This window comes from Haliotis asinina, chromosome 16 (assembly GCF_037392515.1).
Source record: "Haliotis asinina isolate JCU_RB_2024 chromosome 16, JCU_Hal_asi_v2, whole genome shotgun sequence".
Lineage (NCBI taxonomy): Eukaryota > Metazoa > Mollusca > Gastropoda > Lepetellida > Haliotidae > Haliotis > Haliotis asinina.
This window is the reverse complement of record NC_090295.1, coordinates 41,695,679-41,709,544: the sequence shown is the minus strand read 5'-3', so window position 1 is coordinate 41,709,544 and position 13,866 is coordinate 41,695,679. Positions and strand designations below refer to the sequence as shown.

The 13,866-nt window shown below is 39.3% G+C and overlaps 1 protein-coding gene across 1 annotated transcript; it reads left to right on the top strand.

Annotated features, from left to right (window-relative positions):
• Nucleotides 1-8,030: 8,030 nt before the first annotated feature.
• On the top strand, nucleotides 8,031-11,025 carry LOC137267782 (heparan-sulfate 6-O-sulfotransferase 3-B-like). Its single transcript, XM_067802226.1, has 2 exons — nucleotides 8,031-8,509; nucleotides 10,425-11,025. Exons 1-2 carry the CDS (start codon nucleotides 8,031-8,033, stop codon nucleotides 11,023-11,025), a joined length of 1,080 nt encoding a protein of 359 aa, XP_067658327.1.
• The last annotated feature ends 2,841 nt before the right edge of the window (nucleotides 11,026-13,866 follow it).

The window sequence follows — 13,866 nt, the reverse complement described above, 5'->3', positions numbered from 1 at the left end:
ATACACTTTGAACAAACCACTGGGTTCATTTCATTTATTCATTCGTTCATTTTTGAATATACTAATTTATGTGAATGTATTGTAATGTGTACGTGTACAGCGTTATCAAAAATAAATTTTACATACACTGTCTCATGGTTTTTGTCCTGCAATTGGATGTTTCGGGTGCACTTACCTCAGTATTGCAAGTATGATTACACATCGTCCACTGACATACCACTTCTGTTTCTAAATTGAACTTGTATAATGTATTATTTTTGTGATTACGGGTAAATTTGCCTCCAATCACGAGAGACTGCTGGGATGGTGTAAATCCAGCTAGCGTCCGTGCAGGAAGCAAACGCACTGTGTGTCGTCATTATTATGGTGGCTGGTTTGGGCCATCGCTTTCCCGCCCATACATTATGGTGATCTTCTTGCAGTTGTTGCCAATCAATAGCCGTTTTTAAATATTGTTTTGTCCTCTTTGATACTGTCGTTTTTTATTACATGTTAGTTGTACCTAATCTGTCATACCCTAGTACTCACTGTTCATCATCAGCAGAGATTTCATTTTATAGTTTTATTGGTCTGTAGTGTGACAAATCATTATTCGCGCCACCAAATGGCTGAGATGCTCAATTTCAACCTGTACATATTTGCAGCTGCTGACATGTTAGAGGACGATGCGTATAGAAATATTTCAATATAGTGAAAGGTCTGTATTCATTTGAATTCATGATGAATTCATTTAAAAACGTAGTGTCGACGTCTGTTGGTATGTGTAGCAATGCCGGCAACAAAATCCATTCATTTGGCAAAGGCCATTATATGCAAGCTCTTTCATTTTAAATGCATTTTGTATATTTTGTTTTCAGCGTAATATTTATGACTAAATGAATTACGAATGGGAGTGAGTGAATGAGTTTAATTTTACGCGTTCTGGCGGCGTTCTGTAAATAATCGAGCCTAGACAATCCAGTAATCAACAGCATCAACATCGATCTGCGCAGTTGGGAACCGATGGGATGTGTCCATTTACCCGAATCTTCACGGGTAAAGTATGGATGGGAACAAATATATAAATGTGCATGTATGGAAGTGTATGTATGAGTGTGTATGTATGTTTACAGACACACCACTAAGTAATTTGTGTCATTACACTGGAAGTGAGTTTATTTATTTTATATCGTATTTCGGAGGTGTACGGTTGCATGGACACGTCAGCCATTTTTGTGCTGCTTCGGTCAGTTTGTTCAATATGTTAAGGTAATTTCGAGGGTTTAGGGTAAGGGATATCATCCAATAAAGTGGATAGATGTCCAGTGTAACACGTGTACTATTTTTGTTTGTTTTTTTCTTTCTCATGTTTAATACTCTCTTCACACGACAACGTCGTAGAGTACACGATGAAATAAATGGTTTGATGTGAAAATTTGAGTTATTAGAAATTGGCCTGGTAGTTGCACTAAACCATTAAACCACTTTCACAATCTCTATTGTCTCAGTAATGAGTCGATGGTTAACTCCCCGTCGTGGGGACACCAGCCATTCTCATGTCACACTCATTCCCTCGTAAGATCCACATTTCCTTTTCAATGTTCCCTACACACTATACCGAACACATTTACCCGATGATATGTTTAAAACACGTCAACCATGCACATTGTGAATTCGACGTTTGACGTTTGACGCTTGACACCTTATAAATGTAATGCAACCATTTTCTATTCGCGGTATATTGGCTCATTCCACACCCTACGGTATCTCATAGATAACGGAATGGGACATGTGTGTGAAATGACGTAAGACCTCACCTTTGATTAATGATCTTAGTCATAAATCTGCAGGCTGATAATCGGAATTCCTGTCAGAACGTAAGGAATTACCAACAAATCCACATTATAGGTCAAAATGCACGCACCAGATCCATTACAACTGTTGTCAACATTTTGAAAACATATTCGAAAATTTGAAGTGTCAATATCCAGCTCGTAAAACATGACGAAAATATGATCGTGTGCTTGAGAAAACCTGAAAGAAGAGTAATCTCCCTTTGAATGAAAATGCTGATGTTGAAATATTTTACGTGCAGATACACTTTGATCAAACCACTTGTTTCATTCAATCATTCATTCATTTTTGAATATACAGATCTTCGTGAATGTATTGTCATTTGTAGGTGTATAAAATTACCAAAAATATTTTTTACATACACTGTCTCGTCGTTTTAGTCCGGCAACATGATGTTTCAATACACTTACATGTACCTCAGTATTGCAAATATGATTGCAAATCGTCCACTGACATACCGCTTCAGTTGTATTTTTTTGTTTCTATATTTAAGCCTTGTAAGATTCCAAGTCAATTTAAACTTAGCAGATTTGTATAATGTATTTTTTGTGTGTGTGATTACGGCTAAATTTGCCTCCAATCACGAGAGGCTGAAGGGATGGTGTAAATCCAGCTAGCGTCCATGCAGGAAGCAAGCGAACTCTAAGTCCTCATTATGGTGATCTTCTTGCAGTTGTTGCCAATCCATAGCCGTTTTTCATATTGTATTGTCCTCTTTGATACTATCGTTTTTTGATTACATGGTAGCTGTACCTTATCTGTCATACCCTAGTATTCACTGTTCATCATCACCAGCTGCTCTGCAGAGCTTTTAATATATAGTTTTATTGATCTGTAGCATGACAAATCATTATTCGCGCCACCATATGGCTGAGATGCTGCCAATAAATATTAACTACGGTATATATTAACTCACTCACTCACAGAAACGCAATTTTCACTTGTACATATTTGCAGCTGCTGCCATGTCAGAGAACGATGCAAATGAATGATATAGGAATATTTTAATATACATGAAGTATAGACAGTTCAAGAGATATAGTGAAAGAAGTCTTTACAGCTGGATTCATTTAAAAAAAGGTAGTTTCTGTTGGTATGTGTAGAATTGTCGGCAAAAAATTCCATGTTTAATACACCATTTGGATGAAGAGATTAATTGTATGATTACATGAGATATGAAATAGGAATGTGTTCCCTTTTGAGCTGAGAGGTTTCCACCTATTCAGTTGTTAATGTCAACACATGCCTGAACCTTTGAGGAAGGCACCTGTATCATGTAGATACTGATTCACGCACGTCTATAACTCAAAAGGTCCATTCAGCGTGTGCGAAAAGGGATCAATTAAAACTGTCACATCCACGAATGTAAAAGGAAATTAGTTAATTCCAAAATGCCACATGCCACAAGTGGACATGTAGTATGGGAGAAGAATATTGATTCATATCAGCACAAACTGCTTCCATGAGCAGTAAGACTCCTACCACACATTTTAATTTAGAAAGATCAGGGTAAGGGAGTATGACAAACATTGTTTCCCGTTGGGTCCAGCTTACAGCGTTCACAGATACAGCTACTCAATTTATATACGCTTCAAAGTGAAACTTTCCGAATAAATCTAGATATTTGGAAACTTAGTGTTACGAATTTTGATCGCAATAACCGTTTGGAAATCGATGATTTTGCACACAGATTGAAAACAGTGAAAAATTGCAAAAAATCAACTGCCGTCGTTTTGGGCCACTTACCCAAAGGCATGGTATGCGCGTGCAAAAGTCACAACAAGCACTATAAAAAAGAACAGGGTTCTTGAATTTTCTTCACTTTAGTTAAAACTCTCAGCAACAGACTGAACGAACGTTAGAGGGACAACGCCATCGGATGATTGTAAGCAGGCGAGTCCAGATCAGAGGACTGATGCGAGGTTGTTACTCTCTCCTCTAGCACAAAGTTAACCAAGGCCATGGAACCGCTGGGAGCAGCACAGCTCAGCACATGACATTCCCAGGTCCGGTAGGCCACGTAACCCGCGTGTCACCACTCTTACGCAAGACTGTTCGTCCGGTTGCGCCACCTACGCCAAAGGACGACAACCGCTGCTTCCACTTTATCACCAGTACCGTGATTGCGCATGATCTTGGACCAAACTGTTCGGAACCGTCTACGATATGCAGGTATGCGACCTAGACGCTCTGTTCGAAGCGTGATTTTGTCCAGACAGCATAGCCAGATTGCGATGGTGTCGAGCGCACGGGGTATTCCCTCAGGGACGACGGAAACACGTATGGTCCAGCGATGAATCCCGGCAGATGCTCCGCAGACAGGATGCAAGTGTATGTGTCTACTGCCAAAGATGTGAACGCTTTGCAGCAAATTGCGTAAAGGAAATGGACAGATGACAGATGTAGCCATCTCATATACTCACAGCCGCTCGATATATCGACCAGATTGTCCTTGCTCAAGTGGATCGTCTTGCCGACCCCGAGAGGGATCTGATCCAAAAGGGCAACGCCAGACCAGGGCAATAACAACACCAATGTCCTCCCCTAGTCTTCCATATCCCGCATCTGAAACCCATTTGAACGTCTGTGGAATCAGATCGAACTGCACCCGTTCTGCAACTCAGGGCCTAGCGTTAAAATACACGTAAGCTAATATTAATGTATGGCACTTACGACAATCTTAGCGCTAAGAGGACTTCGAAAATCAAGGCCCAGTGCTTCAGATATTGAACTTTTTCGGAGCCTTTTATATTATCTATGATACTTTCAACAGCCACGAGAAGATCTGGTTCTTTGGCAACCCAAGCTAACGGGAACGGGCGGTAAGGCTGGCTGAGTTGGTATATTGTTGAATGAAAGAAGGGTTAAACAATTTAATTCAATTCAATGCTTTATTGTTTTCAAGGCCATATGACCCATAATACATCGTTACATGTTGTATACAATAATTGCTAACATGCGTATCAGAGGTATTATGTGAAACACGTTATACAGATATTTTCCCAACAGCAAGTGGGCAGGTATAATCAGTAGAAATCAATAATGATTTTAAATTATCAATATTTTTGCTATGAGTGGAGATATATGGAGCATCGGTACGAATTCCTTTGTACGAAGGACAATGATATATAATATGACATTCATCTTCGGTAACGTAGCTAAGAGAACACATAAAATCATTATCTTGATAATCGCTTAGGCCTTTTCTAATACACTGTATGCCTCATAGATTAAAACAGCAACTAAATAAGAGATGCGCTTTTAATATTTTTAACATTGTATATCCACAATTGAATGTTTTATCAAGGAATAAAAATTGTAATGACGCTTTTTCAGATAGCTCAGAATGCCAATCTTGCCTGACGCAGTCAATCACTCTTTCTTTAGAAGCATTTAATAACATATCAATATCCCCTGCCCCTTGTTCAATCCATACATGACCAAACCAGTAAGTAAATAATAGTTGCATTATATTAGTTGCCCAATTAGACCGTTTTCTATTACAGGATTGTTTCATAATAAGATACGATTGGTGAGGATATCTACATGACGGCATGGAGATTAATTTCAACCAATATCTAATACAGTTCTTATATGAGTTCACGTATAATGGATATCTCCCACATTCGCCATACAGAGCAATATTTGAAAATGATTTACTAACATTTAATAAATATCTACAAAATGATCGGTGAACAATTTCTAATTGCTTCATTTCTTTGAGTCCCCATATTTCGCTACAATTTTCGCATCGAACATCTTAAAGGCATCTGTAATGTCCATATTAAACCTGCGAATAAGACATTTCAATACAAGCTTAGGGGTGATGCCTAAATACTTACATGCATTTACAACTTCTATTTATTCTTCATTACAAGTCCACTTTTCATACAGTGAAAATTTCTCCCGTTTCTGGAGACAATCACTTTTGTTTTGTCGATATTGATCTCCATGCCCCATTTCAAACAATAATTATGTAGGAAATCTAGTTGTTTTTGCAACTTCAGAGGGGCATCAGCAACTAATACTAGATCGTCTGCAAATAGTAGTGATAACACATTATACATTTACCTCTGATACAAATACACCATTGTCAAAAGCTTGACTCATATATCCCGGGGTTAAACAACAAACAAAGAATGCCTTTGAGAGATGAAGATGCCATGGGCAATATCACTTTATCGTGGAGACTTGACGTCATGGGCAATGCTATGACGTCAGGTGTCGTCTGTGATGTTCCGTTCTACATGCAGCGACGGCGGGTAGTCAGTCTGTTTGAAAGTAGATTTGGCGTCAGTTTCCTCAATTTGACGACTTCGGTAATAAACTGAATAATTATTATATTCGTGCTCATAACGGTACTCGGGGCTGAATATTGTTATAGCCTTCCCTCGGGAAATATTCAACATCAAGGCACTCGTGTCGTAAACATAGTATGTCATGGGCATTAATATAATATCCTGTACATGTTGTTCTGATGTTACACACGCATCTGTTACCTGTTACTGATAAACACGCAAGATAACCCTGCGCACGGCGCGCTGTACGTGTTAACGTGCAGCTGCCGGCATACCTACAGGTTATCCGAAAACAATGCGTATTTCAATTAATATACAGGGAATATAGACATAGCGATATGGTCGAAAGAGTCCACATATACGATTTCATACAAACCTTTTGTGTATGTATGTGCAAGTATTATATCAGAAAGAATCAGCATACATTTGGCTTCATTTCTGTGTGTTTGCTACGTCATTGAAATATATATGTATACGAAAAGAAATATGAGCATATTGTCTCATGATATATTCATAATGAAATATAATGGTGAGAAGTTTCTGCTGATTCGATTATCAATGTCAAAACATTTCACTGCATGATAACTTTTCAGGTTTGCATCTGTGTCATGAAGATATTCTGGATTAAGTATTTGGCTAATAATGTCCGCGAGCGTCTTCGAATCGATTGAAACTTAAGCTGTCACATCCGCGAATGTTACAGGTAAGTAGTTAATTTCAACGTGACAACAACTCTGTCATAAACACATGCATATGTAGCATGGATGCACAATATAGATGCATGGATGCATATCAGATCAAGCTGTTTCAGAAAGACATCATGAAGATATTCACTCATATCGGTATATATAATCTCCGTTAGCGTCTGCGTGAGAGTAAATCCAATTTAATTCTTTATTGCATGAAAGGTCACTCATAAGAGATTCATATTAATGATGGCAGACATAATCAAGGTCTAATAGAAACGAAAATGTGTTGTAATTCTTTTGAAGTGTTATTTCTAGGTAGACAATGTTCAGGCATCTTAGATGTAACGACAGTAAGATGGGAATTCTCTACATTCACTATAAAATAAAGCACTAAATTTTGGCATTCACAAATCAAAATTGAGAAACGTTGTACAGGCAAGCAAATACGTGTTGTTTATGGAATAATACTTTTTAAAGCCATATATTTAGAGTCTGATATAAATAAATACAATCGGTTGTATTTGAGAATCACATGAGTTGAAATACATGTACATACTCGGTGGAATAATACCGAGGATAGGAACAGAGTGTTGATGTAAAGGGGCGTTAAAGATTCATTCAGATTCAGCGTGTGAATCAACTTTGACTTGAGCTGTCACATCCTCGGATGTTGAAGAAAGGTAGTCAGTGAGTGTGTGAGTTTAGTTTTACGCCGCACTCAGCAATATTCCTGCTATAGGGCGGCGTTTTGTAAGTAATCGATCATCCAGATATCCAGTGATCAATAGGATTAGCATCGATTTGCGCAATTGGGAACCGATGTGTTATGTGTCAACCAAGTCAGCGAACCTGCCCACCCGATCCCGTTAGTCGCCTCTTACGACAAGCATGGTTGCCTTTTATGGCATGCATGGGTTTCTGAAGACCTAATCTAACCGGACCTTCACGGGTCAAAGGTAGTTAATGGATAGTGATAACTAATCCCTTGCCTTAAACACGTATGTGTAGCATGTGAACGACAGCTGGGTGTAGGATATAGATGCATATCAGTTCAAGCTGCTTCGACGAGCAACAACAGCAGAATGTACTGAAATCAGAATCTCTGCGACACATTTGACGGATCAGGATGAGGAAGTTGTACAATCATTTCTGTCCCTTGCCCGGAAAACGCACGACAACGAAGCATCGAACCTTTCTAGCATTCTTGATCATGACAGCTTCAGTTATAACAGCATTTCATATCAGTGTAGTGAGCGTTTATGATCTAGGAACGCAGGTGAAAAGGTCATGGTCAAACATACAACGCACAAATGTCCAATACAGTTCTCAACCGGGTGAACACGAAGCGTACAACTCTACACAGCCCACCAGGAATGATTTCCAGAACCAGAATTTGATGCGAAGATTTAATATCAGCCCATCTGGAAGTGATGTCCTTGTGTTCATCCGCATCCAAAAGACGGGGAGCTCTACACTATCATTTCATCTGATTAAAGACATCGACATTAGCCCATGGTGTAAGGGCGATAATAACACAAGTAACAACTGTTACAAGCTGTGGAGACATAATGTCCTTTTCCAAACACACAACACACACTGGCCGTGTAGACTCCACGCAGACTGGACGTATCTTCATGATTGTGCTGCCTGGGTAATGGACTTGCGTCACAACCGACAAACAGAACGAAGGTATAAGTCCTTTATCATAATTGGGTAAGTTTCCCATCATTACAGCGGAAGCTGTCAAAACCGGTGTCTGTCTAATCTGGAAAGTTGTCAACACCGGCGTAAAATCTAAGTCCCTTCTGTGGCTTTTACATTTATCATCAGTTTTACAGTCCAGCACATGTCTCAAACGGGTGATTTCTTCCGTCCTAAATGAGTGCCGGATTAGACAGCTTCCACTGTATAAAGGAAACTGGTATATCATGTGAGTGAGTTGAGTTTTACGCCGCTCTCAGCAGTATTCCAGCTATGTGACGGCGGTCTGTAAATAATAAAGTCTGGACCAGACAATCCAGTGTTCAACAACATGAGCACCGATCTGCGCATTGGGAAACGATGACATATGTCAATCAAGTCAGCGAACCTGACTACCCGATCCCGTTAGTTGCTGAGTGCGATGAAAACTGTCCTGTATAAATAAAACATGAAGGCATGGAGCTTGACATTTCTATTCTTGGTGCATGTTCTCTACCATCAATGTACTTCTGTTATGACTTCAGTGATTGTTTAATAGAAATTATTCCTTAACGCCAGAGGGTGTGGTAAACAAAGTTTTATTTGGTAACGACTGCTGTTTGTGTACAAACATATTTTAAGGAAGTGCCTTGGCACCTTTACCTTGTGGGTTAAGGTTCCCGGTTAATCCAAGATCGTTGGATATGGTTGGTTTTAGGCTGGGTTCATTAGAAACCCACCCATGGCCAGTGTGATAAATCTAAAACCACCTTACCCGCTGTTGAAAATAAGTTTCAGGAACTGGCAGTTTTGCATTTCGCATGGCTTCCTTCCTGATCAAACCGTCAATGTTCCTGGCCTCAACTAAGCCTAGGGACTAGTTATTGTGACTGAAAGATTGTAGGTTGGCTCAGTTCTTACAAAACGATTTGCTTCTTGAAGACCAACATTCCAATTGCCATGCTCGTTACATCTTCACAGCTTGACCTAGATATTACTGTAACTTAGTACTTAACTTTGTGTGTAACTTTGTTCAAACGTCCAGCATTGAGAGACATCTTCATTTCACATTGTAAGCGGTTCTCGGTAACAGTGCTAGTTAACAATCAGTGCAATTATATTACACAGTCGCCAAGGTTCCAAAATAAGCATCAGCTGGAGATCCAGTGTGAAAGCATGACCCTTAAGCAACTCATAATGTACTTCTGATAAGAGAGATGTACGTCTTATGTGGTCTTAGAGATCTTTCAAGACTTCCGCCACTATGGTGGGTAGGCTTGCGCTGCTCGTAAGGATTCCAGATCATATGTGAATTTTAAGCTTCTAAATACAGAAGGTTCAGACCATTGGTTGAATATATAAAATCAAACGGTTTTTCCGATACCTTAGTGTTATGAAAACAAAACATGACCTTCTTATGGATCTACATAAAGCACAATTTTATAAATACTAAACACAGTTTTACAAAAAACATCAATGTCAGATATCTTTGTCACAACAGCGAGAAAGATGGGGTAAATATTAGATTTTCAAGAACACAACTAAAATTATTTAATGCATGCACTAGCATTCATCTGTTATGTATCGATTCATATACAAGATACATCGTACCACATGGTTCGTATACATAGTTTGACGTAATATTTAGGAATAGAAAAGTTATATATTGAGAACAATCCCTGTACTAATGGGATCTTTAAGGTTATTGTTGACTTGTTTATGAGTTTGACATTGGTCGTAAAAGAAGGTAATCAACATATGACACAATTCACTACTAGAGACTGGAAGCAATGCTCATGTTTCAATAGGGTTTAACAGGTACGTGAGATAGAACACTTCAGCAAGCTCGGCCACGTCGGTACGTATTGCGTCAGGTTTTAAAACACAAGTAAAAGAATGTGTATTCTTCTGAAAATACTTTCAGGTACATGTACATCACGATGGTAAGAGACCCTTTACGAAGATTCATCAGCGAATGGAAACATGTGGCTCGTGGAACAGCGTGGTCCCAGGCACTTGTATGTAATGGTCATTCGGCAACAGAGAAGGAAGTTCCTCGTTGTTATCGCGGTAAAAATTGGGCATTCGTCACCTTGGACGATTTCATGGACTGTCCATCAAATCTCGCAATAAACAGACAAACCCGGATGTTAGCCAACCTGAGCGTTGTTGGGTGTTACAATGCTTCCGCTTCCGGTCTCTCATACGATGAAAGACATTATCGCATGCTTGCAAGTGCAAAGGAGAACCTGCGGAACATGGCTTACTTTGGTTTGACGGATTATCAAGAGTTATCACAGATCTTGTTTGAACACACCTTCAATCTGAAATTCGTTACGAAATTCGAGAACAGTCCATCCAATCAAACACATAGTGGCAGGCATATTCTACGTGATGTTCATCGTGAAAAGATAGTGTATCTTAACAGGTTTGACTTTCTGCTATATCAGTACGCGAAGGACTTATTCTTCCAAAGATTGCGGGAACAAGGACTCTTGGCTAATAGATTCGACAGAGGTAATTAGAACACAGGGTTCTGAAAAGTCAATACATAACTGACATATCGACGTTTAGAAATACGGACGTTTCCGAAAGACAGAGCTGACAAATCTGGGAATCGAAGCTAAGACAATGGGATAATGTCTTCACAGCATTTTGCAACACCGGGTGTCACGAAGATTCATGTGCGTGTACAAATACCCCGTATAACTGTCTGTGACACAATGTACCTAAAAGTACTTAAAAATAAAGTTCTTAAAGTTAAACTTCTTAGTACAGTGCGGTATTCAAGGAGGAAGGACTGTGAAGAGACATGTTATTTTGTCATTGCGATGATGAGGTTTAAACGGGCGAGGAAAATTGTGGTCTGACGATTGATTATCGCCATACAGCTGGAATATTGCTGAGTGCGGTGTAAAACTAAACTCACTCACTCACTCAATGTTTGGGGAGGTATTGTTATAGTGACGCGTGTGGTGTATGATTGTTACATTACATGCCTGGATGTGTTAAGTCTGGCGGGATCGTGACGAAATCCTTCGTCACTTGGTAAAGTGTGGCGAGGTATATAAGTGTAGAGCGTAGAAGTGCAACGTGGGTTCACTGAGGGTTAGCGAAGGATTGTCGTTCCGCCACAGCATTTAAATGGAAGGACGTATTGTGACGAAAGGTCACTCCAGCATCGGGGGACACCACTGTGTGTCCATGAATTAGGATGAATACTGACTGCCATACTGTAGGCATTGCTGAAGTATCGCCTTTGTAACATGAAGATTGGACAGCTGGGAAAAAGAACAATGTACAGCCACCTTGAGGCGTGCACGAATTGGAGATACATTATTATTGGTGGATGGAAGTAACATGAAGGGAAGTAACACTGAGTTTGTTTTCCGGTACAAGGAAGTGGGCCCACATTCGAAAGTAAAGCAACCATGTATCATTCAAGTATAGCCAGGTATTGTTAACAAAATAAATTCAATGTGTTTCTTGAAACAAAAGACTGATGAAAATATTTAAGATGAAAACGCAATCAAAAGTCAGGGTTGAAACCCCGCGAAACTGTCAGATTCAGACCTCCTGAATATTAATGAGGCATTCAAGCATTTCACAGGATATTCACTGATGTAAATGTGTGTTGGAAGTTACAGTTATAGCTTCCATTTGCAATGACTCTGAGAAAACATTGACTGTGGGGAAAGGGAACAAATAGACCGATCCAGTCCGGGCCGATAAGCCCCGCCCACTTCGGATTTTTTTTACGTTTAGGGGGACAACCTCTGACAATGGCGTCACCGCCGGCGAAACTTATGTACATTCAGAGCGGTGTTGATGAATTCTGCTTGTGGTCCTGTTTCGAGTGGAGAGATCACACAACAATTCTAACAATAGTTTTAATGCTGACAAAACAAGTATCACAGTGTATGGTTAAAAGTCTTACTTTGTTAATCACATAACAGTTCCAATTGCTCCTGTTCCATCTCCTTCCTCTGAATGTGATCACATATATCCAAATAATTGTCATAAACTATGCCGACAGGGCACTTTCAAGTAGACAAAATGAAGACAGCCGACCTGGCCAACCTCTTCACTCCCGACCTGGGAACTGATCACCTTTCTTTGTGTTACCCTGCTTAACCAAGTCAAACCTAAGCTGTAGTTATATAATCTTATTGTATTTTCCTTACCTCACCTTAATTACCGTATATTACCGCGTATAAGCCCACTTTTGAGGACAAAAAAAGCAGTCTGTAGACGGGGTTCGGCTTATCAATGAGATATAATTTTACGAAAGTATTTTTCAGGTCGTCAGGTCCCTGTCAGGATGAGCGGACAGATTAGCGGTACACCTGCCTGACTTGAAGTTAACAATGATTACAGCTTTATACACCTATTTACACACAATAAATCCACCCAAAGAGAAGACATAATCCTGTCCGATCGTCATTTGCAAAATGACATGTGCCACTACAACAGCTGTTTCCGGTGACGTCACATACGGTGAAGAGTAAAATTGCTCACCACGGTTTTGACACTACACACACGGAACACAAGTAAATAGTTATATAATCTTATTGTATTTTCCTTACCTCACTTTAATTACCGGTACATACAATGAAAAGTGGTCAGTGGTAAGCAGACCTTCTTAGCTTCATAACTTCAGATTTTATAAACATATTTACAGATATATGTATAGTATAACATATAAGCTATTCTCACTACATACTCATAACAGTACTCTGGTATCCGTAGTTTATAAATGACATTTAAAGAGGAAAGATTTGCGTATATCATTTAATGTATCTTATTTGACAGACTGTAATTAGCGAGTGAAAATGAGTTACATGCCCGATGAAAAATCGTCTCGGCCAGCGGCTGTATGTAGGAAGCGTATTTTCTTTCGAAATGATTAATCTACCTGGCACTTCACGTCCGTCTAAGATACTAACAGGGAAGTGAAACTGAAGTATGTTGTTTCATTTTTTTATTCCTACATTCCCATCGGAATTTTATGATAACCTTGAACACAACCACATTTTCAAGCTGCTGGTCGTTTCGGTATCTATAAATAGATTGTCAACACTGAGCGAGGAGCCTTCCGTTCGATCTTTTATCCGATGTTCAAATTTAGTTCAATCATTTATGTGAAATCATGAGTTTATACCTTTGAGTAACAAAGCATAAAAACTATGTCCATGTATCTGGACATACCCAGAAGCAAATATTCAGCAGCTAATCTTCAACAAAATTTCAGTAAAATGTCCCTCTTCAAATCTGTACACCATCCTAAAATGACACTGAATATATGGAAACATATTTTTTAATCATCCTTCAATCTATTTTTCTGTGTGTACTTTGTTGTGAAATCC

Bases quoted from the DNA above. Each gene is read 5' to 3' on its own strand.
- LOC137267782 (XM_067802226.1), top strand. From the start codon at position 8,031: ATGACAGCTTCAGTTATAACAGCATTTCATATCAGTGTAGTGAGCGTT. The intron at 8,510-10,424 runs GTATAAGTCCTT...AAATACTTTCAG, and splicing joins AACCGACAAACAGAACGAAG to GTACATGTACATCACGATGG.